The sequence below is a fragment of the Salminus brasiliensis genome, chromosome 13 (assembly GCF_030463535.1).
Source record: "Salminus brasiliensis chromosome 13, fSalBra1.hap2, whole genome shotgun sequence".
Taxonomy (NCBI): Eukaryota; Metazoa; Chordata; class Actinopteri; order Characiformes; family Bryconidae; genus Salminus; species Salminus brasiliensis.
In genome coordinates this window covers 8,676,876-8,703,242 of record NC_132890.1, presented here as the reverse complement: position 1 = coordinate 8,703,242, position 26,367 = coordinate 8,676,876, and the positions used below count along the sequence as shown (strand labels likewise).

Below are 26,367 nucleotides of genomic sequence, written 5' to 3'. Positions count from 1 at the left end.
TACCCATGCCACATTTGCTTATCTTCAATTATTATTTATAGCACTGTGTACCGTGCTGTACTGTACTGTACGGGAAGTGTCACAGAGAGGCTGCCACAGGGAAACAGAACACAGCAGGTGAATTGAAAATAGAAACACCTAGTTTATTTACTCTTAAACATGTCGATGAAAAATTAGAAAACAAATAATACCTCTTGACATAAATTACGTTCAGAACCCATTCAGGTAGTCTCTCCATCCCAACAGTTAGGGGTAACTTCATGAGCACCCACACAGGCTGTCGACTGAAACCATGTGACAAAAGAGCAGACGTGACGGTAAGAAAGCGCGACTTAAGGCACACCCACGTGATCACAAACAGTAACACCCTGCTATGCGACTGTAAGCCAGGTCACAGCTCATGCACAATTCACGCACATGATAACACACTCTATTACAGTGTAGTGTTACTCCTAAAATGGACATTAGTGATGTTTCTCACAGAATAATAAATGACACCAATTTATTTTTCCTTCCAAAGAACTTTGTCTTTGTACAATAATAATACAATGTTTTTTCTTTCTTTTTTTTTTGTCCCTCCTGAATGTGTTACAAGATTTTGCAGATATAATTACAGCACTGCTTCAGCCCTAGGAATGATGCATGATGGCGTGTTGTGGTTGCTAGGAAGAGCGAGACCAGGCAGGCTATGGCACTGAGGTCCGTGATGGCGTGATACCAGTAATCTGTGGTATAAATGACATTCAAATCGCTAGCAAATCTTTAAAAGACTTCATTCTTCTTCTACCACCATAATAACTTCCAAAGAGTGACGGTTAAACAGAGTGTCACCATGGCTGAGGTTGGAACGTCAAGCTTCTGTTGTGAAGGGAAAACACAAAAGCTGGGGCACAAACAGTCCAGAGGTAGGTGGAAAACAAACAAACCAGAGGAAACGCAACTGAATCTGGAGTCTACACTGATGAACATCCATATGTGAAGCAGCTCCTGTTGCATTCCAGTGTGTGTATGTTGAAGAGAATAAAAAGGACATTGCAGTGTGTGTGTAAGAAGAGTATAAGCATGCACGTCAGATAACGCAGTACCACCTCGTCCACCTCAAAGCAGAAGCAAGCCACCACCTGCCTGTAGAGCAACATAGCCAACAGTGTCTTCAAAAGTACTATACAACTAGGCCTGTGTAGTGATGCTACCCATAGGGGCCGCATCCGAGCACCTGTTAGGGATTCTGCATTTCCTTTCGGTCCGTTCTCTCAGTTTCTGACAAGCACATGGACGTCAACACAGGCCTGTGCGCAGGTTGAGCAGATAGCGATCTCATCTTGGTCTTCAATCAGAGGTACTTCTCCTCACGGATGCTGCGGAATGCTCCTCACACTGGCTGCAATGGGAAGTGAGAGATGACTTGATAAGACGCTGGCGGAGACGGACGAGACAGGAACCCCAGGCACGCTGAAGAGAGGCTGCTGTCAGAAGTGCTTGAGCAGCCCACGTTTTACACATTATACAATCAGTACTTTAGGCAAACTGTACAGCTTCTGCGACTCGCTCTCTACCGCACACATACACACGTGCATCCGGACGCACAACTACAGCCACAGCACCACGATTATTGCTTAACAGCAGAGCATAAACTTGTGCAAATAATGGAGGGTGTGGGGAAATTAGAACCAGGTTGTCGTTCATGAAATCTGCATACATACCATCAGAATGCACCTGATAATGCTGAAGTGATAAATGCAAAACTTAAATTAAAAAACAGTTCATTATGGAGATATGAGCAGCAGAGCAAGCATGTGTGTTACACTGAAATTACTCAAAGAAAAACATGCCTGAACCAACAACACAGTTCCTAGAAGGTTTACATTAAAGTTAAAAGTTAAAATGAAGATCAGGACCAGCCTTTTTCTAGAGCTTCTCCATCTTCATCCAAGTAGCAGGCACCAGTAGTTCCAAACACTGGTCCTGAAGGACCCGCAGCTCTGCATATTTGAGTGGTTTTCTGCTCTCAACCCACCACCTTGTTCATTAACTGATTAGCTGGATCTCTAAACGTGTAGGGCAGAGGCTCCTCCAAAACCAGCACTGGAGACCACTGGTCTAAGGACTCTGTATGAAGACTTTGGTTCTGACCACATACCTTAAGCCAATAAGGCTTAAAGGCATGCTGTAGCAAGAGTGGTTCCCAAACCTGGTGCTGGAGGTGTTTTCCTGCTCTAACATACTACCTTCAACTCTGGATCAGTAGTGTTGGAAGCAGAAGAACCACTACAATGTGCAGGGCAAGGAGATCTTCCAGGACCTGGGATGGGAATCACTGCTAAAGCATAGAGTTTTGTCCTACTTTGTCCTGTCGACCTCATGACATCAAAAAACAAAAAACAAAAACAAAGCCTGGGGAAAAACAAAAAAGCCTGAACACCAATCTGGCAGATTTGCTACTGCTGTGTTGAATAAGACTTACAGTAGAAACCTCCCAGTCCGGCACCCAGAGGTTAAAACTCCCATTTAAAATACCTTCAATTACAAATAAACATTGAAAAGGGCCCAAATGCACAAATCTGCTGGACTGCTCTCCCTTTCTTTTTTGTGTTTTTCTTTTTTTTTGGGGGGGGGGGGTCTGAGATGTGACCAAGGCACTGTTCAGATGAGGGCTGCCCCTCTGGTCTTGCTAATGAGCTCTCCAGTTCCCCCCATCTCTCTCTCTCTGGCAGAAAGAAGCGTCCACCTTAAGCCCAGTCAGCAGATCAAAGCAGGCTGCTCCTCACTCATCCCTCCCCAACCCCTACACAGCCCAGCTGCCCCACCACATCTCTCCCCTCGACTGTGGAGCTGGGTAAAGCTTTTCTCCTGCACGGGAAGAGTCAGTGTAAAAGTGTGTGGAGCGGAGGCTGGAGGTGCAGTTGGCTGGTTGGGCAAGGAGATGGATGGCTGTCAGCCCTGCAGCTCCTCAAAACACGTCTCACACACCCGCACAGGCTTCTTGGAGGACGGCGTCAGGGCACTCCTGGACGAGCACTCGGCACAGAAGATGTTGCCGCAGTGACGACAGTGATGCTGGAGGTGACAGAGAACAGCATTACTTTAGATTCACCAACAAGCTGGTTTGCACTACATTATATATATATAAAAAAAAACATTAAACAATTGGGTTAAAGATGTACAGTACTGTGTGCTGTGTAATGTTTTAGGTGCCTAAGCATCAATATTTACAAACCCACACAAACTGTCAAACAGCGAATTAACTTCCTTGATCAAAACCACTAAATTTGACAAAGCTCTACTAGAAAAAAACAAAATACTGAGACCTGCTAATACACTTTAGTTGCCAAAAGACTACAATTTGAGCTATGCAGTAGAAAGTATAGTAAATTAAATAATTATATTTTTAGTACATTTTATACTTCGAAATAAGTGCCTCAAAACCTCATAGCAGTACTGTACACACAGAAAAACGAAAATGGTGGGGAAAGCTTATTGTCTACAGTATGTCATCCACACTAAAATGTTGTTCAAAGGGGCTCTGTGTGACCTAGCTATAGGCGTGACTAGCTAATGGATACATGACCTTCAAGTACCACATAAAGAGCTTTATACTTTGTGCTGCTCTGAGGTTACAGTCCAGTTCCTCATTCAAACAATGGATGATTCTGGCTTGAGTAACAGATAAACCATGTTTATAGCTCAGTACTGTAATGCTGATTAGATGTTTATATGTGAGCAGCCTGGCTTTAGACTCACTGACTATTTATAAGCTTTTAGGCTTATATTACTACACATTTTTTCACAGTATTGTTCCAGCTGACTCAAGAGGTCACAAACATCTTCTGCATATTTATGTAATATACGTCTGTCTGTATCTGTCCTTCTGTCAATGCTGTTGTCCACTATACTGACTGAGGCACTGGGACACCTCATTTACTGATTCTTCTTAAATCAAGTTTATTAAACGAGTTTATTCTGCTTTCATTGGAATAACTGTCTCCAATGTGCAGAGGAGGCTTTATACCAGATTTTGGAAGAGCATTGCTGTGGGGATTTGATTGCATTCAGTGACAAAAGCATTAAGGAGGTCAGGATGTTGGATGATCACCACCCCACCTCATCCTCAACTCATCCCAAAATTACTGGATGGAGCACCATCTATTATTCTAGAGAGCACAGTGCCACTGCTCCACAGCTCAATACTGTGCTGTGCGCACGCGTGTGCGTTTGCACATCTCTTGTCAGCAATGGGTGCAACTCAAAGTAGCTGAGCAAAGTAGCTGAATGCATTCAATAGAAGGGGTGTCCACAAATATTTGGACAATTAACAGATCACAATATCAAAATTACTTCTCTACAGGGACTAGACAAGCTGTGTGCGCATTTGCACATCTGTGTCAGCAATGGGTGCAACTCAAAGTAGCTGAACGCATTAATCAGAAGGGGTGTCCACAGACATTTAGACATGTAGCGTGTCCATCAATTTATTTCATGCACTAGTCTTAAACAGTCTAACAGACTTCAGCAGTTGCAAGCTTATCTAAATTCCAAGCAAGTCGGCAAGCTTTTTGGCAGAGCAGCTAGCTACTGTCCCGACCTCGAGCCAGGGTATCAAATACTGCTGATTTAAGTTGAGATGTCTGAGCTGCTTGTAATTAATACTGAGGCAACCAAACACTTTCGTGTTTTCAAACATTTGACTGATTGAATGATCGTACTTTCCAACCACAATGCTCTACCTCCGCCAGACTGCTGTGAGCACAACCCTAGTGTATTGACTAGAGATTAAAGTGTTTCTACACAATACTGCCTGTTCATAAGGCGAGGGGGAGAAACAAACACAAAAACAGTGGACTTTGAATGGGTTCTGTATAGACGTGGGTCCCTGTGGTAGACCATTAACATAGTATTGATTTTGGGCTTTGATGTTTAGAACAAGCGGCTCCATCAAATGATGCGTGTGGGGGGGCGGGGCGGGGGGGTGAGTGTGTGTTTAGGAAAGCAAGATGGGGGAAGTGGGAAAGAGAAAAAACAAAAAGAAATCAAAGGAGAGAGAAAAAGAAAGAAAGGGTGGGAAAAAGAAATAAAGGTCACCTTCCGGATGGTTACGGAGAAGCCTTTCCCACAGGACATGCAGTTCTGCACCTCATGATCCTCCGCCCACTTCCGTGTGAGTGACTGCGACTGCTTTATCTGCACCAACAGACACAGCACCACCATGACAACAGAACCAATGCTTAAGAGCAGTTCTACTGATCAAGTAACAAAGTTGACCTTTATAAAAGTCTGGAGAAAGACCAGACGGTGTGGGACACTGCACATTTACACGTAATGCATTTGTCTGGACGTAACGTTTGCGCTACAATGAATCAAGCTGTAAATAAAAGACAAGCTGTCTTTACACCTGGAAGCAAATTTTGTGCAAAAGACAAATATTTAATTTAGAAACCCAAACCTTAAAAGATGCTGAAAAACTTGGAAGTGTCTCAGAAGCACAACTGGTTAGCGTGCTCGTCTGTTAAGTGAAAGTCTACCAAAGATCGGCATCTGGCGTCTTTGGGGGTTCCAGCGGTCATTTGGGGAAGTAGTTTGGGTAGCAGGCTTGAGACCAGGTGGCCACCGGTTCAGTCCCCTGAACCAGCAGGACGTGGGGATGGGAAATTTAAGGGACACCCCTATTCTGCTCCATCAAAAATCATGGCTGATTATTTGTGGATTATTTCTCTGTGGCATAATTGATTAGCATGTTTGCCTGTTTATCGGAAGTTTGGCGGTTCAAACCTGCCCAAGAGAGACTTCTACGTTTGAGAAGCAGGCTTTGGACCAGGTGGTCACCAGTTCAATCCCCAGGACCAGCAAGATATGGGGACAGGAGAGTAAAGAAACAGCCCCCTTGGCTAAACTTCTTTTGAGAAGTATGAGAGTATCTAACCCCAAATTGCTTGCCAGCGGTGGCTGCTCACCGCACCAGGTGATTGATCTTTTTTATTTAAAAAATGCTCAGTACTGTTCCTGTGATGGATATCAGATTGAAATACAGTATCAGAAGCACTGTGGGTTAGTTTGTGCTGTTGAGCCATTTAAGGAGACACTGCTGCAGCACAGGAGGAACAAGGAATAATGGGCAGCAAAAGAGGAGGAACTGAAAAAGGCATAAAAGGCAAAATAGTACTGGACAATGTTCCACAAATTCTGTTTGCTCAAATGACTGAGAAGTTGAACGCAAATACAGTATATAGACAAAAGTATTTGGACACCAGCTCATTCATTGCGTCTTAAAATCAAGGAAGTTTGTTTTTCTGTTTTTATTTTTTTTGTTTCGTGTTCAGGAAACACTTTCTACTACATTTCGGACCATTGCTGCAATGATTTAATTGCATTTAGCAACAAGAGTGTTAGTATGGTCAGGATGTAAGATCATCACCACCCAAACATTTGGACATAGTGTGTATGGTTACATCAGATGGTTTTAACAATGGGAACGGTTTAAATCATTCTGAAAATCTGGGCCACAAAATTCATCTGATAATAAGTTAATTCATTAACATTAAACAGCTGACAAGTGAACTAATTACAGAAATATTTGTTACAACAGCTCTATAGTAGCGTCCCACCTAGAATCAACTCATCAACTCAACAGTGAAAATACTATAGACAGTGCAGGTACCTGTAAAGACTGGTTCTCTCTGCCCAGCTCCTGCATGGCTGCTGTTGTGTCATCCAGTTTCCTTCTCATCTCCACCACTTTAGCCTGCAACTTCTCAATCTCGCCCTCACCCTTCACACACCTACAATACAGAACACAGAAACAAGACTCACAGTGAGCACCTTTAAAGCAGAATAGGGGGAGAAAAAAAAAAGAATATGCTCTGTAGCAATGTTTGCATGCTATGTAGTTCCACACCTCTCCAGCAGGGCACGCCTCTCATCCTGGTTGTTCTGCACAGTGGCCTCCAGCACTGCTATCTCTCCACGGAGCTCGTCAGTCTGCTTCTCCAGCTCACCCACGCGCCTTTGACTGCCCTGCCACTCACGCTTCAGCGTGGCCACGTTTTCGTTCAGTGCAGACACCTGCATCGAGAGCTTAGCCTCAGCGTCCTCCCTCCTCTTCTCCACCTCCTCTTTAGACTTCACCTCCAATGCCTAGAGAAAGAAACAGTACAGGTCAGCATGGTATGACTAGTATAGGTGATAGTTCCATTACTATTTCATTGCAGTGTACTCGAAGTGTGTGTGACTACATGTTGCAAGTACCAGTTGTTTCTGGAGTTTGTCGGTCTCTGCTTTGTGCTGCTGCTGTGTGTTTTGGATGGAGTCGCAAGTCGTTTGGTGTTCTTTCTGCTCCTGCTCCAGGGCAGCCTGAGCCGCCTCTACTTTGCCCTGTAGATCCACCTTCTGCTGAAGCAACAGTTGCTTTGCTGCCTGCAGCTCTTTGACCTCCTACACATATACATATACACAAAATCTTCAAGGAAACTGAAGCACACTGGAATTCCCTTTAAACAACAACTTCAACAAGGTGTTAAAAGCATAAGCTTAAGCATTACAGTTAATCTGCGTGTCAACTGTCAGTAACACACTTCACGGTTCCATCAAGGAAGGGCTTGAGAACAGTACCCATAAGCTAGCATGAAACTGCCATTTACTGTGTATAATCAGCTGGCATGACCACAACAGGCATGCAGGCCCACATTAGAGGCTGGCACACCTTCTCACTCTTGTCTGCCAAAGCTTTCAGCTCAGCACTGAGCTTGCTGCGTTCCTTCTCTAGTGTGCTCTGAGCCTCCCTCATCTCCTCCACTTGACTATGCTCCTTCTTCAGCTCTTCCTGAGTCAGCTCCTATGCACACACAAAAGCAAACCAGTGAAGATCACAGACTTACATCAGCCTGACTGAGCGAAATGGTATTGATGTCTATGGGAACTCTGTGTGCTCGGTGTATGGTCTGGTTATGGGAAGAATCATAAAAGAGTGCTGGCTGTGGGTACCTGTTGTTTCTGAAGTTCTCGGAGTGCCTCCTCTTGGTGTTTAAGCTTTTCGTCTCTCTTGGTCAGGTCTTTTTCCAATGCAGCTCGGCCAGCCTTCAGGTCCTGGATCTGGGCATCACGGCTATTCAGCTGGTTGGTGCTGGCTACCAGCTCCTCCTGAGCCAGAGCCAGCTTCTCCTCACACACCTACACAACACAACACAAGCTGTGTGATCAAATGAATTGTAAAAGTGTGTACAAATGCCACTAGAACTACAGGGAACAACAATTAGTGAACGAAGACGATTGGTTCAATATGTTGTTGCAACTTTCAGAAGATTAAAAAGGTCTGAATTTAAGATTTAATTTAATTTAATTTGATCCATTATTGAATATCCGTTCCAGTGAGTTTGAGTGCACTCTACTTATTGCAGAATTCAACAAAAAAAAACCCACCTTAAGATCCTGACGCATGGCTGAGACCTCAGACTCTTTGCCATAGTAGTCAGACTGCAGTTTGGAGAGACTTTCCTTGGTGCTGTCACAGGTTTTCTGTACTTCTGCACTGCGACTTTTCTCTGAGCTAAGCTCTTTTGACAGCCCTGCCATCTGCTCATTCAGCTTACTTAACTCTTCCACCTGAAATGTGATCACAACTTACATCAGTAAGTGTTCAGTACGTATTTCATGTATGTAAAGGCCCCAATAATAAAATAGACCTGAACTCTACTGATCCCAAAACACAGGTTTTTACATGTATTTAATACAGATGTGCCTTCCAGTAGAGACAGGATTCAACTTTTCAGTAAATAAGCAAGGCCATCAGGAGTTCACTGTGCCAGAACAGGAAAACAGGTTTAAGCAGGACAAATGCTAATCACTTCAGAGCGGTGGTCTGGAAGGAACTCAGTTTGACACATGTAATGTAGAGGATTTGTTTTAACTGCTGCTGCTCAGACACTTCTGTTACGGTAACAAAGTAACCAACTAAAACAATATGTTGCCAAAAGCACAAACCTTCTGAGTTTGGGCAGCCTGCAGCTCTGCTATTTGACTCTGCAGTTTCTTTACTTCTTGGTTGAAGGAGCCCTGGGCTGTCTTCAGCTGTGCCTGCAGCTGCTGCCCCTCTTTCTCTTTCTCTTTCAGAGCATCTTGAGTCTGTTTCAACTGGGCATTCAGTGCTGTGACTTGTCCTTGAAGCCCCTTCTCCACCTAAACACATATCGTTCCACATTAATCCTTCATTCTTTTGGTATATTTCGAAAAAAATGCTGCATGCTTTGTAGGGATTTTTCCTCTCACCTCTGCCATTTTTTCCAGTTGCGATTTAGCCGTACTCAGTTCTTTAGCTGTAGCTTCCACACTCTTCTGAAGCTCCTGCTGAGCCTTCTGGTGAGCTTTCTCCTGTAACAAAGAGTAAGGAGAACCACAGTGTATGTCACTAGAACATCTATAGTTGCAGTTTACTCAATTTATGAAGACTGAATCAATCATCATGAAGAGTGTCCTGGCCTGTACCTTCTCCTCAATAGCTGCTGCTGTGCTCTTCTTAGTCTTGTCTAGCTGGGTCTGGCTATCTTTCAGGGCTGTGGAGGCCTTGCTCAGAGCCTCCTTTACTGAAGTGAGCTCTTTAACATGTGCATCTCTCTCCTGCTGGGCCTTCTGGAGCTCCACACTATGGCCTTGGAGCTTCTTCTCCAACTCAGCCTTTTGTGCTTTCCCGTCCTTGGTGAGTTGGTCCAAGCTAGTCTGTAGGCCACCACGCTCCTTCTCCATCTGCTCCAGCTGTTTTTGTGTGTCCGCCAAAGCAGAGCTCTTCTTCTGGACTTCCTCTTGAAGTGCTGTAGCCCTGAACAAGAGACAGAGGTAATGACATGCACTATATGTCTGAATGTTTGTGGACACCCCATCATTCAACTACTTTAGGTTGCACCCATTGCTGACAGATGTGCAAATTTGTGCGCACAGAGACAGAGACAGAGACAGAGAGAGAGAGAGAGAGAGAGAGAGAGAGAGAGAGAGAGAGAGAGAGAGAGAGAGAGAGAGCGCTACCAATAGAATTGTATTAAGCAGATAACATAACCCTATTAGTGCCAGGCATGGGCTACAGGGTTATAGTTGTATTTCTAAATCACTATTCCAAGACAGGACTGTGTTGTCGATCTTTATAATATGGACTATACAAAACTGCTATTGCAATATGCCTTGCCACACATTAAATATCCTCAGTGAACCCTGGATGTCACTTGATTAATTACAGCTGCATTATTTTAAGGTGACTGCTGAGAACACCCACAATTTTAAGGGTGCTAAATGCAAAGAAAAGGGGTACTTTGCACATTGTTGCCCTTTGCTACACTAGTACTGGGATGGCTCTTAATAAACTATAGTGCATACAACTTCAGAGTTACATGAGCACTTACCCCTGTTTCTCAGCATCCAGCAGACGATGGAGCTCCTTGTTTTTCTTCTCCAGCTCGCTAATCTTCCCCTGCTGTCTCTGCTGCTCCTTCTGTGCCTGCTCCCTCGCTAAGCGCAGCTCCGTCAACTCAGCCTCTGCTTTCTGGCACACATACACACCCATTAAGAGTTCACAAGTACACACAGTGCACAGGTTCTAAAGATGAAGGGTGCTCAAAATGTGGAGACAAAGTTATGTCAGAAGATAGACAGTAAAGGACAGACAGTAGCAATTGGATTCTCAGTCCTAATGGACCAGGTGACAGCCGGCAGCAACTGAAAGTGATGTGACTCAGCAGTAGGGTTGTTATGGTGTCACGGTTTTACGGACAGTCATGATGTATGACTGGATGATTACCCCGTGGTTGACATTTCCAAAATATCGATTAAATAGCATTTCGGCCTACTCATCACTTCCCCCCTCTCATCCATTTTCCATTTGGTTCAGGGACAGACATCTTAACCACTTGTGCATTTTTTGATTGTTAATACTGATGAAACTGGGCATTGTTTGACGGGATTACCATACCATGACATTTTCAAACCCTAACCCCCTACTCCCCAGAAAGGTAAGGTTTTTGGAGTGCAGCTGACCTTGGCTTGGCTCTCCAGGGTGTCAGTCTTCTGCTCTGAAGCCAGCAACTTGTCTCTGCTCTCCTTTAGACTGGTTTCCAGCTGAGAGCACTGCTCCTGCTTCTCCTGCAGCCTACAGCCTTGCTCGTCCAGCTGTGCCTGGACCTTACCCAATTCCTACACAAACAAGTGCACACATAGTGATTAAATAGCCTCTGTGAGCTTACTGAAAGGGCTCATAGATAAGCCCTTTCAGAGAATATAAGAATACTGTGGGTCACTGGGGTCCAGAATAATTTTTTTAATTCTTTTTTTTTTTTTTAAATAAAGAGGAACTTTGATATCAGAGGTATAATTGGGTGTGTACCTGCTGCTTGTCCTGCAGCGCATGCTGGGCAGTTTCAAGATGGTTCTCAAGGTCAGCTCTTTGGGCAGTTTTTGCCGCTTCAGCAGACAGCAGCATTTCAGTCTTGGCTTTCAGCTGTAAGAGTAAAAAACAGTTTGGAACCAATTCTTCATCAATACGAACAGGGTGTCAACTGTAATTTAAGCTGCATTTGTTTGATAAAGTTTAACAAACTACCTGAGTGTCGAGCTGCGCCACTCTCTCCTTGCTCTGAGAAAGCTGGGCAGTCAGATCAGTCATAGTGCTCTCTAAGCCTTGACAGCGGTCTTGTGCAGATCGAAGCTGGCTCTTCTGTTCCTGTAACTGCTCATGAAGGTTCTCTTGGGCCTGTTTATGGCTCTCTGACTGATTTTTCAGCTTGTCTGTCAACTGAGTTATCTGTGCACGGACAGAAAATGGCCAGTGAGCTACAAGGAACGTCAGGCTGTGAGAAAGGCTAAACACCTTTTCTTAAAGAATGCATTTGAGGTGTATGTATGTATGTATGTATCTGAACCTGTTCCTGCAGCATGTGGTTCTTCTCCTGCAGCTGGTTGAGCAAGGCCGCTTCTCCTTCACCTGCCTGAATCTTGGCACACAGATCCTCCCTTTCGGCCTCCAGCTGGCTCAGGCTGGCCTTGCTTTTCTGTAGCAGGGCCTCCAGGTTCTGGATCTTCTGGTCTTTGTCTCCGATTTGACGCAGCACCTGTTCCAGGTCATTCTACCCGGCAGAAGACATTGGATCTTAGAACATTTGTTTGGAGAAGATTAAGATTAACCTCTTAAGATTAAGACTGGGGAAGGTTGGAACACAGCTGGATTAAGATTGGCATCTTGTTAGTGAAGGAGCCAGGTATGAGATCTAGTAAAGACCTTAAAAGATTTTAGTCATTCAGTGTCACCTGTTGTAGTAGATAATGATCACAAAAGGTTCAGGAGAGGGCTAGTCACCTGTGCTTCTCGCAGCTTGCCATTGGTGTTCTGCTGGAGAGCTTGCACCTCTTGATGCTGTTGTTTGGATTTGTCCAACTGGTGCTGCAGATCTGTGGACTTGGTGGTATTCTCCTTCAGCTGCAGTGCAACAAACAGAAGGCAATACTGCTAACCATACACTCAAACCCAGACCATAAAAACATAACGCTGCTATATCCAGTACCATGTGTTATTGAATATATTAGAATTATTAAACATTTCATACTGTTTCAGAACAGTAGTTCTCAGTCAGCTGCAGGCATCAGAACTCTTAAAACTAAACATACTTTAAAAGCATTCTCAGAAGCTAACCAAAATAATGTTAGTGGTCAGCACCAGTTACACCTCCTGGTCACAGCCTACCTGCTCATCCAATCTGGAGAGTTTAAGCTGCAGGTCGGCAACCTGCTGCTCTCTGTCTTTGAGTTTCTCTCCAGACAGCTGCCTCTGCTCTTTCAGCCGGCCCTGAACCTCACCAAGCTGCCGCTCAGCCTCCAGCAGCTTTGCATGTAACTGCACAGAACAGGTCAGAGGCGTGAGTGGCAACATACAATACAGTTAGCCAGGAGATAAAGCTGTGCATTTATAGGACTCACCTGACTGATCTCGCTCTGCTGCTGGAGACCCTGACTTTCTTTCTCCTCTCTCTGCTGCTGCAGCTGTTTACGCTCGGCCTTCAGGTCCTGGTGACTCTTCTCCAGCTCGGCAAGCTCCCGCCTGAGGCGTGCCGTCTCCTCCCCACGCTCAGCTAACTCGGCCTGCGTCCGGCCAAGTGAACTCTCCCCTGCAGAGGCACGTGCCTGGACCTCCTGCAGCTCCAGCTCCCTTTGGTGCAGGCTGGCTTGCATGTTCTTCTTGGAGGCCTGCTCTTGCCCCAGGCGCTCCTCCAGCTCCTGGTTCTCCTTCTCCTTGCGGGACAACTTTTCTGACAGCAGCTGAGAAAAGTGAGGGATTTGCAGAACAGACGTTAGTCTAGCTAGCACTGGAGTAGCATCAATAATGAAACGATTGGAAAAAAGTTTTGAAGCACAACTGAAAGTCAGAGCTGAATATACAATGGAAGTCCTGAATCTGAACTACATACCGCAGTTAAACAGTCTACATACATTATATGTCCAAATAGAAGTATGTGTTCTCTTGAATAATGGCACTCCGTCCAGTACTTTTGGGAGGAGTTAGGGAATTGGGGATGAGGTGGGGCGGTGATCATCCAACATCCTGACCTCACTAACACGTGTGTCCCAGCAGAGTAAGTTACTCCAACAAAAGCAGAATAAACTTTGTAATGCCCTTGATTTCAGAAAAGAAAAAAAAATTATAATAAATGATATATATATATATATATATATATATATATATATATATATATGAGCAGGTGTCTTAATATTTTTGTCCATATAGTGTATTATGATACCTTGCATAATAATAATAATAATTATTATTATTATTATTATTGTTATTGTTATTATTATTTACATTGTCCAAGCCTACCAAACAAACACCAGAACCTTTGGGAACCAGATCTTAAACATGTCACTTTAGTAAGCGATAATGCTGGATCCCACAGCAAAATAAGGCCAAAGGATCACGGTCAGCTCTCCCAAAGCAGCCTCGGAGACTCCTGGGCTTCCACACTCCCAGTGAAGGAATGGAGTGACATTTAAGAGCAGGCAGTTTTATAGTGCCTGAACTGGGCACAAGGAATGCTAGTGGGTGAGCGTGCTAACCTCTGCTCCGAGACTGCCGTAAAGCCAGAGCTGATAACGACATGACTGTGCTAACAGGGCATGGTGACAGCACGGTCCGAGTTTTTCCCATATGCTGCTTGCTCAGAAGACAGCTGGAGTTGTGTTTTACGACAAGCTTTCCCTCTCATCTTTTTTTTATCCTCTTTGCCAATAATATCTGTGCTGAATATTTTGTTCATCGGCTGCAATTACTCATCACACGCGCATGTCATCATTAGCCTTACTGTACATGTTCCATCCTCAAGAGACTCCTCTTCTGTTATTCAATAACAGCGGTACAGATGAGTCATCGGGCCCTTTTAGACTGTGGTGTAGGTTTCGGAGAACAGCTTTGGGGGTTCTTCTAAAGTTATTTAAAACAGGATTTCAAAATATACACTATGGGTTCAAGAACAATGGCTACTTTTGACATTACCCACCAGTGTCTCCAGGGTATGAAACAGAACACTGTTAATGTATGCTTATATTCTGTTTTTCGGAAGCATTTTTTACATCGTGCTCTAATTTATCTCGGAGCTGAGGATCTCTTCCATTTCTACACTGCATTTTACTGTTTTATTCACATATATAATATCAGTTTATAAGATAGATTTAAATATCACTATCTCTCAAACACTGTAAGAGTCCATTTATTAATCAGAGCTTAGTAATCACTGTAAATCTTCACCAAACTTTTCAACAGTACTTTATACATTTCCCCTCTGATCCACATCATTCTGGACTGTTCTGGTAATGGTAATGTTCCCACCTCAGACCCCGGCGTGCCCATTCACGTACGCAGCCTGCATTTTCCCTGAGGCCCTCCGTCTCTAAAGTGAAACATTCTAATCTTCCCTGACAGCAAGCACAAAGGCTTCAGCCGTTCAGGACCATTACCTGGGTCTGTATATCACCCTCAAGGACTGTACTGGCATGGCACACATCACCCCCTGCTGGTTTATTTATAGAGGTTCTGAAACATGTTTGTCAGCACACTCTGACAGCCTATAGAAAATTCATTACACTGACAAGGTTACAAGGTCGTCCCAGACTGACCACGTCAAGCCGCCAGTTCATGTGAACATTGGTACAGTACATTTAAATTTGGACACTGCTGCAAAGTACAGGGTGGTTATGGGCAGCAAGCTCTCATCACAGCTGGTTATAGTACATGTGGCGCTTGAGGGCTCATACAGCAGGTTGTTGAAATCAAGTGATGGATAACTACTAACATATTGGAACCATTTATGAAGCATTCTTCTTAGGTCCCCAGTGTCACATATGCCACAAATGTCCTCTTCTAGAGTTTTGTTTAATTTATTTATTTATTTATTTTTTTTATATAGCTCATTGAAATTCGTCTTCTTAAAAAGCAGTGAACAGTCGTTTCCCCTAACAGAAACTACAATAAATGAACAAAAGTATTGGGACACCTGCTCATTCATCAATCAAAAAGAGTTTAGACTGCTTTTGTTCGAGTAACTGTCTCCACTGTCCAGGGAAAACTTTCTACTAAATTTTGGAGCAGATCTGACTGCATTCAGTGACAAGCGTTAGTGAGGTCAGGAGGTTGGATGATCACCACCCCACCCCACAACTCCAACCCATACCAAAAGTACTAGATGGCGCACCAACCATCATTCAAAAGAACCCACTTCCACTGCTCCACAGCTCAACGCTGGCAGTACGCTCACAGTCATTTAGCTCTCGTCTATGCTAGCATAATGCTGACATTTCACTAAAGCAATTATATACCTGCATAAATAATTCTGCAACGATATGCAGATACAAGGACAATAACTAGACAGCGAAGGGTCAAAGACAGCTAGAAATGTGCGACGTGGCAGGTCTGCTTGTGCATTGGAGTACCTGACTCTGTTGCTGGAGGTTGTTCAGGTTGCTCTGTAGTTGATGGATCTGTTGGGTATACACGGCAGCTTCTTGGGGACCCTTCTCCAGTTCTGCCTTCAGCTGGGTGATCGTTGTCTGCAGAGAAGGTGCCAAAACGTCAGAACCTTCACAGTTCAATAACATGACCAGCAAGCATGCAGACGCCCTTAAAAAGCTGCCAAACATGCACTGACTAAGAGAAATGGTGGTGAATAAGTTTTAATTTTTGTTGTTTCAAGCTTCAAGAGGTCATGGCCAGTTATATCCTTACTGACATATAACATTTTGAAGAACATCAGAGCTGAGGTTAAAGTAGACAGCGTTACCTCCAATTTACGAATCTTCAAGACAGAGCAAAGCAGGTGGGTGGGAGTAAAGGCAGAGACAGAGAGAAGGGAGGAGAGGGACACAAACACAGCACACAGGTGAGTGAAAACACACAACACAGTAGTGTCTCTTTCACAGAATGGGAAAGCAGATTATATGAAGTCTTTTTAAACTGCTCAAATTATTCATATGAAGTGGGACGAGGAGTCGGTTCCGCTTAACAGCAACAACAATAAAAAAAAAAAATGTACATCAATCTATGTGAACGTTTTTTTATTTTTTTTCCAAAAACAATTCCCAAGAACAATTTCACTCTCAGCCAGTAGAGGGCAAACCATGCGCGGAAGAGGCTAAAAGGGTCACCTGCAGCCAAGGTTAAAAAGAGGAATGAAAAGCATGCCTGTGTGCACACAAGGGATCCATAACTTTGCTTTGGAAGCTTTTATATAATCTGAACAGGGGTCAGGTGGTTCAAAGGTTTCACAGAAGGTGATTACAAGCTTGTTTACAGGAAGCACTACAGTGGAAGAGCCGCAAGCAGCCAGTTAATGGTTAACACTGAACATAGCTGGCACTGACCTACAAATCCACACAAACCCAAAAAAGGCTACTCATAAAACTTAAACTGAGGAACGAACAAAATGTTGAAGAATGGGGATCACAAAACAAGAAACTCAGGCGTTTGCTTAATAATACGCCTGTAATAAGGTGAACGCTTACATTAAAAGCCATATAAAATTAATAATTTCAAATAATTAAATGAATGCCCAAATCTTAAGTATAAAATTAAGGTTAAACATGTTTAACCTTCAGCCTTGGTTGACTGATGGCTGACTGCTGAAGGGGAAGTGGGGGGGTGGGGGTGTGCTGGAAATAATTTAAAGCTGTGTGAATAAAGGGAAATGTTACATGCAATAAGTGATCTCTGATGCAAGCTGCCTCCAGTCTACCAAAACAGTGTGTATTCCTTACATGTGTCTGGTTGTGCTAATCTTTAGGTGTGGGCCTTACCTCTGAGGTAGTAAAGTTAGCCTGCAACTGTTCGTACTGGTTCTTGAGCCGCTCTGACTCCTCCTCCCTTTCACGTGTCATGTTGTCCATTAGTGTCTGCACCTGCACCAGCTCCCTCTTCAGCACGTCCACATCCTCGACTCCGGGCCTCTGAAGCTACAGCAGACATTCATCAGCACAGGACAATGCCAGTGTCCCAGTTCTGGTACTATGTACTGCATTCTGCCAATACAAACTGTGCCAACTATCCAGTTTTAAAATTTCAGTAGGGTGTTTTTGTGCCAAATGGCAAACGGACACATTACCTCATGGATTCTGGTATCATTAATTATCAAAAACAAGGCACTTAAAAATAAATGCTTGGCCCAGAACTGCTTTGACGATTGGTTACAGTTGCAGTCATCTACTTTGTAAATGTCAAACTGCCAGGGTCTCTGATGACTTCTGCCATGTATTGCAGCCTGAATCCAATGGATGTCTTACACATTTATTCTACTGGCAAATGAATAGTACGTATTATCTGAATTAACAGTACACTACATCCTCTTTCATTTTTTCAGTGTAAACACAACACTTGCCCTAAAAGTGGCTGGTACACCACAGAAGAGCTCAATATGACAATTGTTACCAGCTCTGTGGCGAGTTTGTCTTTCTCCTGCCTCTCCTTCTGAAGGTCCTGCTGCAGACCAGCCAATCTCTGCTCTGCCACCTCTCTGAGGCTCTTCTCCTCATCATAGCGAGACTTGATGTCTGAAATTAAACACACAAACATGAGAATCGAGATGGGAGAAAGAAAGAAACGGGAAAACTGAATAGCCCAAAGCTGCTTCAAGCGACCCCTTTTTTGACTTTAAACCTTGAAAGAAGACGGAGTCTAAGGCGTCCCTTACCTACGATTTCAGTGGCCAGCTGGGCAGCCTTCTGTTCAAACAGGTCTTTCATCTGTTTGATGTTGAACTTCTCGGTCTCAGCCTCGTGCAGCTTCATCTCCAGCTCTGAGAACAAGACGTCCAAATCATGAATTTCCACTACAAAGCTTTATCGTTAGGAACACACAAAGACTTCAGTATGCTGGTTTATCTGCACCAAACACCTCCAAGAGAAAGAGAAAGAACTCACCTGACTCCTCCGTGCCAGCCTGGCCGTCATTCTGCGGCCCCTGAATTGGGAAAGTACAAACACATCATGAAAACACAATACTATCCAATACGGTCTTGCTAAGTGTATCCAAGAAGTGTTGGCATTACATCTTTCAAAGTTTACAGCATGGAGCATATCTGGAGCAGCTTTGACTCACTGTGAGCGACAAACATCTGATTAGTATTTTAAAGAAATTACTTGCTTCAGTTGTCCTTGTACTTTGTCTAGTTCTTTTTTCAGTTCCCCTGAAAACCATCGTTCTTCCTGTAACATTTACAAAAGGAAAAAAAGGGAGATCACAGACAAAGGCATGTGATTATTAAAACCACAGAGAAACAGATACAATAGAAATGGTAATGGTTCTTGTTTGCTAAAGCTGGACGGAGAAAAAGGGAGTGGCGAGCAGGTACCTTCAATGAAGCCTGTAAATCTTGCACTTCCTGCCGCAAAAGAGACAAGTCCTCCCTAGAAATAAAAACAACAACACTGTAACTAGTTGTAACTAGTTGGAAGTGATCTGAGAGTGGGAAGTCCCTGTACTGGTCTTAAACCAGAAAGTTCAACCAAAGAACTCAACATAATCCATAACTATAACTGATATGATATTGTAGTGTCTGAATGCCTGAAAATATTCCTTAGATTCACATGCTAATGTTTTTGTTTTTTCCAGTTTGAGTCATTAGAACAATAAGTACACTATTTGAGACTTAAGAATGGCAAGATTGAGAACTGGCCAATGCATTAAGACCTAAACACTAAACAAACGCTATTCCCTACAATGTTACAACAACTCAGACTAAATCAAACAAGAAAGGATGAGAAAAAACATTCAATTACAGCTGCTGAAATGTACTCTTTCAGGGACACATTTATTAAGTGAAAACACCACATCAGAGTATTAGACTGATACTAGATTCTAGCGGCTTAAATGCAACAAAAATGCTTCCCTTGAGTGGGGCTGCTATTACACAATGGCAAGGAAAACAGGATGGCAAGGAAAACAGAACAGCTCTTGTTTTGACATTACATACACAAGCAAATCACATTCTGTTTAATGGGAACTTACAAACACCAGTAAAATATCCCTCAACAATCCCTTAGCTGCAAGTCTGAAAGATGCACATTACCATTAATGTACGGTCGTGACTGATGTACTTGGTTGAGTGTGAAAACATTATTTTTACAGCTCATGGGTGAACACATTAAAACTAAATAATATTACATTAGACATTAGAATACAAATATACTGGTGTTACTCAAAAGTTAAGTGGCCCTCTTATTTGCTCATGAGCTTTGTCATGTATAGCAGCTATCCTGTTGTATAAACGCTAACCCTTCACTAGCTTTAAAATAAACGGGGGAGAAAGGAGGCAAATTTCTTTTTTTATTTTGTCCCTTGAGGTCCTATTAATGTTTGGCTTTATATACCAAACAAGCCATCATTTTTTCATTCCTTATTAGCATTAAAAAAAAAAAAAATTCCCACCCTGTTTTCAAGACAATCAAATGCAGCCCATGCTGACACACAGAACATGTAAAAATGTCCAGACAGGTTCAAGCAGGAATCCTCAGGGATGGCGCAAAAAAATTAATTGAGCCTCTCCTTTTAGATGCATTTATCCTTAAAAAGGCAGCGAATTCTCCTTCATAAGGACCAAGATCAACACATCATCTAGCTAGCTGTTCATTTTGTCATGACACTGTGCTGCAACTAGTAAGCTTAATGATTAATGCAATGGGTCAATTAAAGAGTTTCCCATGCCCACACTTAAACATAGAACTAAAATGTGGTGTGGAGACAGCTCTGGCAATGTGAGACTGAAATTCTGCTCCAGTACATTCATGGTATGAAATGTAGCCACTGTCTCATGTGTGTAAGTGTGCACAGGCACAGGTGCTTAAGTTGAGCTGGGAGAGAGATGAGGGTACTGCTCGCCCACCCAGCCTCAGTAACAAGACTGAACTAAATGAGGAACTAAATGAGACAAGGGTACATTGTACTGTTTTTGAGAAATAAGGCTGGGGGACTGGAGCCAAAATTGGAATGGGGTCTTTACCTGCTCGGGCTGAGGTGAGAGGGCTGCTCCGGAGACTCATGGTAAACTTCATAATGCTTGAAAAGCTCTTCAGCAGTGTTATGGGACTTCATACACTGTGGACAAATGAAGCCCTGCACACACAAACATCAGACTGTCAAACCCGCTTTAGGTAATGTGATCTAGTATCAAGGGGAAAACCTGATATTACCTCTGAAGTCTCATTGTTCATATCGGCAGAGGGCTGCTCAGACTCGGATGCTTGGGATCCTCCTTTTCCAGGAGTCTGTGTGGGACATTAAGAGAAGTGGACAGTGAGAAGAAGGAAGAACGGCACATTGAGAGAGAGAGAGAGAAAGAGAGAGAGAGTGTTTGGGACAGAGATCTCCATCACATGCACTACTTTGTTGCTCTGGCACAGCTGAACGTGCCAGACCGTGGTCTACACTGGGCCAATGGCTGAGCATTTGGGTTGGCCTGACCATTACATTCCACACACTAGGAACCACTAGGATTAACTTGTGTCAATCCAACTTTCTGCTATTCCCTGAGAATGTCTAGACATAAATCACTGTGAAGTATCATCATGGTGTGGACAGACATCACCAAACCATAAAATCCAGCATTAGAGCCCCCATGATCATAATGTCAGTGGAGAGCAGTAAATCAAGACGACCACTCACTCAAGTCTCTCTTGTACTTTGAGTGGAAAGGCTGATTAAGAAAAATGGTCCAGGAATGGTGTGACAGTACTGTGCTCTTTGGGTTGCACTTGGCACGGCGGCTAATCAGGGTCATATGAGGATATACATGAAACATAACACTACTTTACAGAAGCGTTAAACATTTCCCCTCACCAAAATCTGACCCTAGCAACCGGAAAACAGCAGCCAGTGGTACTTCAAACAATATTACATGACACCACATGGCATGTCACTCACGCTTTTCCAAGTAGGCTAAATCAAAGTCAGCGAAGTAAGAGGAAGTCGCATTAAAATAACAATGCAACACTTGGCCACTTGTTTTTCCAAGGGAAATGAGTCACTTCAAAAGGGCTTTAGATTATTGTAACATCCCAAATCTCTCCCTAATTCATTTCCAACTCTCACCCACTAAATACGGCTCCCGCCATCAAAAAACACACTAAACCAGAAGGCTAGCATGTGCTTCCTCAGAGTCACATGAACCCAGCCAGCCAACCGCTTCTTTACAAACTACTGCTTCAACCTCGGCAACTGATCGCACCTGGAGGACGAAGCGTTGCTCTGAATGATGTGGGGAGGCGGGACCATCCTACCCATCCCGACTACAGAGGGCTGCTGCAGGGATCTCTTGACGAGGGGGCCAACGCTTTGGTGGCTGTGCCACTCTGGAGCCCTACTGCTATATCTTAATAAAAAACTAATAACCAACGACATAATAATAATAATAATAATAACTTATAATAATTATTAACTCATCCACTGAGAAGTAACAAATACATTTTCCCCAAAAATAAAAGAAAAAGAAAACCCTAACAACAGAAAGCATCCAGACGTCCCTCAGAGACACGGGCTACATTTGGTCACCCCCTTTCAGTACAGCCGCTAGTTACCAGTCACACCATTTACATTTACATTTATGGCATTTATCTGACGCTCTGATCCAGAGCGACTTACAAGGTTACTCATATTACAGATGTGGGCCAATGTAGTGTTAGGAGTCTTGCCCAAGGACTCTTATTGGTGTAGCGCAGCATAGTCACCAAGACCGGGAATCGAACCCCAGTCTCCCACATGGTGTGGTAGCTCAGTGGCAGGTAGTGGTGTTATCTGTTACGCCACACCAACAGACGCTTAGTCTTGACTTGCTCTTGATAGTCGGTACGATGTACACTGTAGATCTAATAGACTGACTACTCAGGGCAGAAAAATATGTCCAGCTGCTTGTCCACCCTTACCAGTCCCAACTCATGTCCCATGCCATGGGATCTCTACAAACCGGCCTTCGCATACTGGGACCCAACCCATGCTGCATTTTCCCTTCTGAAGACCAGACACAGTTCCTGACACAGTTCCTCATTTATCAAGTATCTCAGAGTATCTCAGAGTATCTCATCAGACGTCTAACTGAATTCAGTGAACCTTAACTGACCCCAGATCAGCATTCATACTCCGAAATAGGGGCCGATGTCACTATTTTGTACCAGTTGTACATAATCCTGTGGTTATTATCTAGCTATATATAAATATATGGTCACTGCAATAAACAGGAGTACAGTAAATGTAGGCCAGTGAGCTCACAGGGGGCAGCTGATTTATTAAGGAGCCATTGAGTTTCGGATAGCTCGACCTACATAGCACCTACATAGCACCTACATAGCACCACGTTAACGTGACATTACCATCCGTTAACGTTAATCGGTAGCCAAGATATCCTCCTGAAACATATGCTTGGCTTCGGATTAGCTAGCTAACTACTTCGGAGAAGGTGGTCGTTCACACACTGACAGAAACAGAAGGGGACCAGAGTGACCAGAGAACCGCTAGGATACACAAGCCCCAATAACATGAATGGAAAATACTCGACAGCAGCCAAGTAAACGTCTCTCTCCTCACCTCAACACACGAGGTTACCCCCACAGCTAAAAGGTGATGTCTACACCTTACAGAAAAGGCCCACGACAGCTTGTTTGTTAGCGTTAGCTTACTAGCTATAGCTAGCGCTAGCTAGCTCGTTTGGCATAGCGGCTACAGATAGCCAGCCTAGCTATGCTAGCTAGCTGTTTACAGGGCGAGCCACCGTGATAAACAAGCCAGCGGTGTTTTGCTCAGGCTGGTCCACATCTAGCTAACATTTGTAACCACACTGTACACCTGTCTCAATGGCATGCTCCACAGACAAGCCTCCAGCTCATGGTTTTTACCCCCTGACTTTCAGTGCAGGCCTCCATGCAAGCCTCCACTGACGGGGGTTAACGTTAGCTAGCTTGGCTAGTTAGTTAGCTTAGCTAGCTAGCTACCACACTGAAAACACACTGATGGAGCAATGCTGTAGGGTTCTCCCTTTGTCTTACCATTTGTAATATTCGTCTGAACATTTTCGTTTCGTTGTTTTTTCCTTAACTAACTAAAACAGTCAGACGTCAAGAGCTGTTTCTTCGCTGGTGTGATTTTCTGATGTTTCCACCTGCCCGGAGCGGAGCGGAGCGCAGCGCAGCGACCAGCCAGCAGCACATGAGCGGGTAGGCGGGTCTGGGGAGCTGCAGGGAGGGACTCGAGGTCGGGCACCGGTGGGATGTTTTAGACCATGACAGCTCCAGAACCGTAATCATCACACACGGATAACCTTCTCTTGCTTTCTATAATTGCCCCTTTCGCTGTGCAGACTATTACTCAAACTCATTTACGGTCACGCATCAAACACGGTGGTACTTTCCACTAATGCCAGACAGCGGATGTCCACCACCTACTGGCCCGGAGGGTGGATGGAGGTGGACTGTTTAGCAGCAGCAGCAGCAGCAGCAGGAAAATGACTACAGCTGACATTGGGAAGCAGCACGGCCTTCTCTACAAGACCACAAATATGAAGTATTACAAGCTACCCTCTAACCAGTGGGATGCTTGGTCGTGGAGAACAGTATTTTAAACACCAACAAACATGCAATGATTTTCCCACAGAAAGGCATTTTAACCAGTTTAATTCCAATTCCAGGCCTTAAGCAAAAGCATAGTGTTTTTTTTTTGGAGGGGGAGGGGTGAATATATACACTCCATGTCCAAAAGTGTGTGGACACCCCTTCTAATGAAACCATTTGGCTACTTTGCACACGCTCACACCGCCAAGGCTAGTCTTTGTCTAGGTATAAAGCCCCCCAGCATTGAGCTGTGGAGGAGCTGTGTTCTCTGGAATGATGGATGGTGCTCCATCCAGTATTTTTGGGATGGGTTGAGGATGATGAGGTGGGGTGGTGATCATCCGACATCCGGCCCTCACTAACGCTCTTGTTGCTTAATGCAATCTAATCCTCACAGCAATGCTCCTCCAAAATGCAGTAGACAGAGATACTCCAAACTGAAAACTGTTTAATACCTTTGATTTCAGAAGAAACAATACATGAGCAGATGTCCCAATATTTTTGTCCATATAGAAAGTGCCATGTACATATTGTATGTACTGTAGTTTGTTGTTTTTGTGCATTTATCTTTTTTTATTTTAATTTCTGCAGTACTAGCTTTATTGAGTTAAGTTTTATTGGCAGCCTTCCAAAAAACACATACTAGGTGAACTGCCCATGCTGAATTGCTCCTAGGTGTGAATGCGTGTGTGAATGAATGAGTGTGTGTGGTACCCTGTGATGGACCGGCATCCTGTCCAGGGGGTAATCCTGCCTCGCACCCAATGATTCCAGGGACCAGGAAGAAGCAGAGAAGTAGCTGAATATGAGCCCTGATTAAATACAGCCAAGCCAGCTCTTCTTCTTGGTTAGGACTTCATGAGCAGAACTGAAGGGCTATACACATGAGATTAACCACCAGCATAATTGGGAACTGAAAGAGGAATCAACCAGTGGGTGGAGCAGATTTCATGAGAAAACAAATGTTAGTCTGGGCCTACTGGAAGCCCTACCTACCTCCATGACTGAGAAAAGCAGCCGTAGTCTCAGCAGGACTCGTAACTGGACATTAAATTTTTTCTTCTCTATTTTTGGACACAAATCTGACATTTATTAACCGCTTGAAGCCTTGGACCTAATAAGTCCTAGTCTTCAGGAAACACTGATGATACCTAGTTTAAGTATAACATTAGTAGCCTGGCCTGTAATACACTATATGCCCAAATGTTTGTGGACACCCCTTCTACTGAATGCAGTCATCTACTTTAATTTGCACTCATTGCTGACACATATGTGCAAACACAAACACACACACACACACACACACACACACACACACACACACTGTAGAGAAAGACTACCAATAGGACTCTCTGGAGCAGATTAACATGAACCGATTGGCACCATGCCTAGCATGGGCTCCCAGCATTGAGCTGTGGAGCAGTGGAACGGTGTTCTCTGGAATGATGGTGATCATCCAACATCCTAACCTCACTTAAGCTCTTGTCTCTGAATGCAATCAAATCCTCACAGCAATGCTCCAAACTCTTGTAGACACATTTAGCAACCTAACCCCCTCTCTAGAGCTCTCCCCCTGTAATACGTCCAGCGCTGTGAGGGTGAGGACTGCCAGGAAAGTGCTGGGTAACCAGCTCTAAAGAGCCATCTACCCAGTTTTCACTCTCCTACTCTCTCAGGATCTGGCCGCTAAGGACCATAAAAGAACCATGACAAGCTGCATGACCTGGGATTCGAACCGGCAATCCTCGGGATCCTCGAGGGGGTCGCACATTAGTCCACTGGAGTGGACTAAAGCCCTTTTTAGATGGTATGTAGAACCATTAGAAAAGGTTTTTTTAAAGAACCATAAAAAACAGGATCCCGGTCACATAGAAGAGCCATTTAACCAGGAAAAGGACCATTTGAACATTCCGTCATCAACTTAACTGAAGAACACTTTAAGACACTCCCCTTTTCAGGCAGTAGTGTCTCAATGAACATCATGCATGGTTATTGATCGGAGCTTTGCAGCTGCTGGGAAGATACTCATGAACAATAGCACCAAAAGTTTACACAGGTTGCTGGCATTAAAGGCACTGTATACGATTCTGGCGGATGACTGTTGATATTTGAACTGAACAGCAAAACAACATACCCTTCCCTAAAAGCCCCCCCAGATAGCTAGCGAACGGTGAGGAAACATTCGCTGAAAACTACATCAGCTTGAAATCATATACAGATCCTTTAATGGATTTCAAACTTATTTTGAAAAATTGGTTTCTTTAAGTCCACAGAGAA

At 43.9% G+C, this 26,367-nt stretch overlaps 1 protein-coding gene across 3 annotated transcripts; it reads right to left on the bottom strand.

Moving 5' to 3' along the window:
- Positions 1–118: 118 nt before the first annotated feature.
- On the bottom strand, positions 119–24,809 carry eea1 (early endosome antigen 1). Of its 3 annotated transcripts, none has more exons than XM_072694810.1 (30): positions 24,805–24,809; positions 20,686–20,760; positions 20,496–20,608; positions 18,849–18,903; positions 18,637–18,702; positions 18,418–18,457; positions 18,189–18,293; positions 17,927–18,048; positions 17,299–17,454; positions 16,287–16,301; positions 15,940–16,056; positions 12,940–13,278; positions 12,707–12,856; positions 12,323–12,442; positions 11,889–12,092; positions 11,570–11,770; positions 11,354–11,467; positions 11,008–11,163; positions 10,377–10,516; positions 9,472–9,802; positions 9,256–9,357; positions 8,971–9,165; positions 8,410–8,592; positions 7,975–8,160; positions 7,694–7,825; positions 7,240–7,425; positions 6,890–7,128; positions 6,653–6,773; positions 5,080–5,178; positions 119–3,057 (listed from the first exon to the last, which is right to left on the bottom strand). In XM_072694810.1, exons 2-30 carry the CDS (start codon positions 20,704–20,706, stop codon positions 2,935–2,937), a joined length of 4,131 nt encoding a protein of 1,376 aa, XP_072550911.1. In that variant the 5' UTR covers positions 20,707–20,760; positions 24,805–24,809; the 3' UTR covers positions 119–2,934. The 3 variants fall into 3 exon arrangements, with proteins under 3 accessions (XP_072550911.1, XP_072550909.1, XP_072550910.1); XM_072694808.1 differs by lacking the exon at positions 24,805–24,809 and adding an exon at positions 23,530–23,881; XM_072694809.1 differs by lacking the exons at positions 16,287–16,301; positions 24,805–24,809 and adding an exon at positions 23,530–23,881.
- Positions 24,810–26,367: the final 1,558 nt, after the last annotated feature.

What these genes read in the sequence shown, in the direction of transcription:
- eea1 (XM_072694808.1), bottom strand. Translation starts at nt 23,553, where the DNA reads ATGTTCAGACGAATATTACAAATG. An exon ending in TCTCACCTCAGCCCGAGCAG is followed by an intron (nt 18,904 to 20,495) that starts GTAAAGACCCCA and finishes TTTTATTTCTAG; the next exon opens with GGAGGACTTGTCTCTTTTGC. An exon ending in GGCTGGCACGGAGGAGTCAG is followed by an intron (nt 18,294 to 18,417) that starts GTGAGTTCTTTC and finishes TCTTGTTCTCAG; the next exon opens with AGCTGGAGATGAAGCTGCAC.